The 5,560-nt window shown below is 56.0% G+C and overlaps 1 gene segment (V, D, J or C); it reads right to left on the reverse strand.

Annotated features, from left to right (window-relative positions):
* Positions 1-2,044: 2,044 nt before the first annotated feature.
* Positions 2,045-3,320, reverse strand: LOC106723159. The segment is given in 2 exon segments: positions 2,045-2,427; positions 3,254-3,320. Coding segments are annotated over 2 exon segments (450 nt in total).
* Positions 3,321-5,560: the final 2,240 nt, after the last annotated feature.

A 5,560-nucleotide genomic window follows, 5' to 3' on the forward strand; every position in this document is an offset into this window, starting at 1 on the left:
CTCACAGCCCTTGTCTCCTTGCCAATGTTCCCACTGCTTTTATCTGCTGCTATTTCAGAGGCCCCAAACCAGCAGCCGGGTTCTGGCTCTAACCCCAGGACAGGGGACGTCTGCCCTCTTCTGCCTCCCTCGAAAACTTATCTCCACCTGGGGGCTGGATCCTTCCTAGAGGGGTCAGAGAGGAGGACAGGTGCTGAGCTGAGGCCCAGATTTTGTGTGTGTGTGTGTGCGCGCGCGTGCGCATGTAAGTACGGAGAGAGAGTTCACTCATTCATGCAATGGCTCCTGCTGAGTTCTGCAGTTTGTAGAGGAAGGGGAAGAGGGATGAAGCCTTCTTCCCTTCCCCTCCTCTGAGCAGCCCCTGGGCTCTGTGTCCTGTCAGCTCCTGCAGCACATGACTTTCAAGGCCCCAGCCTGTCTTCCTGGAAACTGCTTCTTGCCCCGCGTTGTATCACTGTGTGTATCCAGCAGAGGCAGGACTTGGTGCTGGAGGACTGCAGACAAATGGTGATACACAGGGAGCGAGACTTGGATTTGCTTAGAGGGAGTTTGCCTGGGCTTCACTTTGGGGCTGGGGCAGATGGGGAAGTATGCTCATGTGTGTGCCCATGTGGGGTTTTCTTCTCCCTGTTGCTGCCTGGGCCCAGATGCCAACTGGCTGCTTCAGAGCAAACTGCATGGCCCCATTACTGGTGGGTCCATGCTGAGCCCGGCATTGGAAGTCCATCCTGCTGCTGCCTTCAGGGCCTGGTGGAGCTGACTTTTAGCCCCAAAAGCCTCAGTTCCTTGGTCCTTTCCCTTCTTCCCTGTCCAGCTCCCTTGCTTTGCTGTCACTGAGCTCAGTGACAGCAATGGGAATATAGGGGACAGACTGGAACATTACAGAGACCAGGCCACCTTCTTGCATGGCCACTGTGACCCTGCCTCCCCCTCCACCTCCCACTCTTGTATCTTGAACTAGGAGCTCTCTAGAACAGAGACTCAAGCTGGCACGAGCAAGACCCTGTGCCCCTCCCTGGACCCTAGAAAAAAGTGTGACAACCTGAGGGGGTGGCAGAGCAGGGCTGGAGTTGGGGCCAGCTGCAAGCTGGAGCCCAGGGGCCAGGCCAGACTCGGGAGAGGGAATAGGGCGCTTTGGGCTAGGGGCTGCAGGCTGTGTCCCTGGGGCTCAGGCTGCTCATCTGCAGGTGCAGCAGTTTCTGGGAACTGTCCCTGGAGGTGGTGAATTGCCCTTTCATCGCCAAGGGGTACTACTAGCTGCGTCCTTCACAAGTAGTTGCAGGCAGCCACCCACTCCAGCCCCTTCCCAGGGCCGGTTGCACCCAGTCCATGCAGTTGTCACTGAAGGTGAACCCAGAGTCTTTGCAGGATTGGTGCAGGCTTCCTCATATCCCCGCCAAACTTCACCAGCTGCACCTGGAAACTGAGGTAGGATGCAAAAGTAACTAATATCAGGGCAGCATCAATGTAGTGCTGCTCCCTTGCCTCTCCCTCCTCTTTAGGAGGATGAAATACCTTGCAGAGCTGCTGCCAGGACAAGGAGGAGAAGTCTGGTCTTGTGAGGCGGCTGCCCCAGTGCCCAGTGCAGCTGCTGGCAGGGAGGGGCCAGGGGAGAGGCAGGGTCTCGCTACCCTTCACTGACCCTAGGCTGCATGTGAGGGCACAAACTCTGGGGGGACCAATGCAGGGACAACCAGGAAGGGGCTTGGCACCAGGACCCCTGGGCTGGGGCTGGCCCAGCTGGTCCCCAGGTGGGTGTCAGAGCTCCAGGCTAGGAGTGCTTGGAGCAAGGGGGTGTCCCCATCCCAGCGTGGGCACAGCTCACTGGGATCTTCCTCCCCACACTGCAGGAGGGGGCTGCTGGCTCAGGGTAGGCAGCGGAAATGGGGACCTTGTCCTTGGTGTGAGGATGCGAGATACCCCAAGCCTGGGTCTGGGTATGTCTCCCCGTGGGGCTGAGCTGCCAGGTAGTCCCTGCCTGGGTTGCTCTTTTCATTGTGTTGTGTATATGTCTGTTGTTCTCTGTGTCTCAAAAGAGCTCTTATCACTGTTGCCTGTTAAGAACCTGCTTCCCATTTTTGTGCAGCTCCTCCTCTGCTCTGCCCTGTGTCACTGTGTTTCTGGCACAGTAATAGGTGGCCGTGTCTGCAGCCATCAGCAATTGGGCTTGGAGGGAGAACTGGTTCTTGGAGGTGTCCCTGGAGATGGTGACCCGGCTCTTCAGGGGTGGGTTGTAGCTGGTTCCCACACTGTAGCTAATCTCCCCCATCCACTCCAGGCCTTTTCCAGGAGGTTGCTGGACCCAGGTCCACCATGTGGTGCTTGTAGCGATGGACTCTCCAGAGACAGCGCAGGTCAGGGCGAGGGTCTCTCCAGGCTTCACCACCCCTGGGCCAGACAGCACCAGCTGTATGGCAGAGACAGCACCTGGGTAGAGCAAACAGAGCACCTAGAGATTTAGGCTCCTAAGGACTCCTTGAATGATCCCCTGTTCCCCTCCTCTCCCTGCTGGAGACTCACAGCCTGGGGCAGGGAGCACGGAAAGGAGAAGGAACAGATTTCATTCTTGCTGCCACTGATTGAAGGTTACTTCCCAGCAGGTAGGAGGCAGTAGGGCGAGGGTTGGGTTTGGGGCAGGGCAGGGACTGTGGTTCTGAGACCCAGGGGCTGTATTTACCCAGGAGCCCCCAGGCAGGGATTTGCATGTGGGTTCCCCTTGGGGGATAAGAGCTGGGAGCAATTCACTCCTGCCTGCAATGGGGTAGGTCTAGGTATAGGAGACATGTGCACCTGAGGCCGGGTGGGAGCTTGGAGGAGTGGGGGTGTGGGTTGCCGAGGCTGCAGGTCAATGCTGCTGGCACTTGGAGTGTCTCCCTTGCAGACAGGCCTGAACTGGGACAGCACATGGAGTTGATCAGGATAGATGAGATTAGTGGGCTGTTGAATGGAATCAGAAATCCCAGATCCGTCACGAATTGTGAGAACTGTGCAGTGAAGTCCTTTACAAGTCTTTGAGCTTTTTCAGACGAATCAATTGTAGGATATAAATTGTTTAGCAGACTCTGGGCCCCCAATATTGAATCCCTTTGCCCCTTTCCCAGTCAGCAGGAGGTGGCAGAGAAGAAACAGCTCCTGCCCAACCTTCCTGAGCTCACATCAGACACAGGCTGGATCCCAGGTTGGCACATGGGGCATTTTGAGTACCCACAGGTGTGCCCACAGGGCAGTGGAAGTGTTTCCTAACTTCAGGTACCTGTGGCTGAGGGTGACATGGGTATTTTGTGCCTTTTGCTGTCGCTGTAAATCTTTGTGACGTCCATGCTCTTGCAGGTATATCCTGCAGGCAGCTGCACTCTCCTAGTGTGGGATGGCAGTGCTCAGGCTGGTGACATCAGGAGAGGTGAGTGAGGCCTTCCCAAGGTGGGGGTTATGGTCTGGATCTGTGGGGAAAGTCTGTTGTGTCCAATAAAAATCTTGCTCCCTGAGAGAGGAGTCACTGAAAGACGGCTCCAGCGGATCCTGAGAGATCTTCAAGGCAGGTTCCAATTTTCCATGCGATGGGTCTGCGCTGCAGGATTGTGTTGGGGTGGGAGCCCCCAAGTTCTTGTATATTTGGTAGCTGAGAGAGTCTGTCCCTCCCCACAGATGCAGTCGGGGCAGAGATGGATGGTGTTAGCTCCGCATGGTCTGCAGGTTTGATTGTTTGATAGTTATTTCATTGTTGTTACTAGTTTGTTTCCAGTTCCAGTCTCACTTGAGACCCACTCCTTGGCCCATGGCTCTGTGCCCTTCACACACAAACATGCATTAGCACACACCAGCACATGTTCAGGCACATAGACACACCACATGCACACATGCAAACTGTCACATGCACACACCTCTATGCACACAAGCATGCTGTCCGTTCCCAAAGACTTCATGAGATTGTGCTATTTATTCCTACAGTCATAGCACTGAGAACAGGGTGTTAGAGGTTCAGGGAGCCTCCATGTGCCACTGGGAGGGGATAGGTGAGGGCTTGGCCAGCAGAAGGTGCTGGGACTCCTTTGTCAGCTCCTGTGCATGGGGACCCAGAGGGGACAGCGCTTTGTGACAGCAGGGTGCTTGTGAGTGCCCTGTGCTGCCTGCCATGTCCTCTGCAGGGAACCATTTGTGAGAGTGCAAGGGCAGTGCTGTGTCCGGGCTCAGCCTGCCTTTCCCATGCTGTGCATCTGGTACAGTGATACTGGGGCATGTCCTCACTTTTCAGGCTGATGATCTGTAGATAGAGTAGGCTGCTGGAGAGGTTTTGCAAGAGCGGTGCATAGAGTCTCCAGGCTTCCTCACACCACCTCTGGTTCCCCTGAGCTCGCCCTCCACCCTCATCGCTGCATCAAGACACATGATGAGAGGTCTGGACACATGGGCCCTCAGTGCCAAGACCCAAACCTAGGGATCCCTGCTGAGCACTGGGGAAAGCCCCAAACCTGTAAGAGCTGAAGCCAGATTGCAATGGGTCTGTGCTGGGGGAGCTCTCTTGGGTGTGGGCATACTTAATGCAGGGAGCCTGAGTCTGTGGCTTCCCCACACAGAGCTGCAGGGGCAGGGCAGGTGCCAGTTTTGAATGGGACTTGGGCTGAGCATTTGCATGATTTGCCTCTGAAGGGGGAAGGAAACATGGTCCCCTTGGGAACTGCAAGGGCAAGGTCCTGGGATGGGGCAGGAGGATGGGGAGCCAAGGGCTGGGTGGGAGCTGAGGTTCCACCTGGTGGGGTTTTTCCCAACACACAAGCACAGATGGGCCCACAGGCATGTGCCCCCTGCCCGTTGTCTTGGACTCATGTCCATCGTGTTGGAGAAGATGACAACTCTGGCTGTGATGGAGGTAGGAAGGCACTTGACAGGCATTGGGCCATAGGTATGAGGGCTGTGCAAAGCTTCAGGTGCTGATTCAATTCAGAGGAGATGAGGCCCATTTCAGCATCCAATCTCTGAATCTGAATCTAATCAGGAAACAAAGAAAGGTCCAAAATTGATTTGGAAAAGATTTAGAGAGCATTGGCGATTCGGGCAGTCCCTGCTTGCTGCAACAGGGAGCCCGCCCCAGACTCTGTGCTGGTAAGTAGGGGGTGGGGGATGGGAACCCCATTGGAACAGGACAGCAGGCACCCTGCCGAGCACCAGACCCACACACCGGTAGCTGCGGTGAGATGCCCTGGCCTGTTGCTGGCAGGAGGTGGCAAAACTGCTGCTTTTTTTGCCCACCCCGCCTGGAGTCCCAGGGGACTGAGGCTGGATCACAGTCAGGGGCCTTCCAGGGAGTTTGTCTCTGGTCTCCAGGGGGCTCTGGGCAGACCCTGCATGAGCAGGATGATGGTGCCCTTGGTCCTCTGCTGCCTGAGTCCAGATCCCCTCTGAGCCCTGGCCTTGGCCCTTAGATCCTTAAAGCTGCATCCTAGCTGTTGGAGTGTGGCTGAGGAGGTGATGGTCCAAGAAATGTACGTACAGCAGATATCTGGTGATAGTTTCTACTGCACCAAGTCGGTATTCAGAGAGCTTTTGGACAAGCTCACAGGCC

Source organism: Alligator sinensis, unplaced genomic scaffold (genome assembly GCF_000455745.1).
Source record: "Alligator sinensis unplaced genomic scaffold, ASM45574v1 scaffold430_1, whole genome shotgun sequence".
In the NCBI taxonomy this organism is placed as follows: domain Eukaryota; kingdom Metazoa; phylum Chordata; order Crocodylia; family Alligatoridae; genus Alligator; species Alligator sinensis.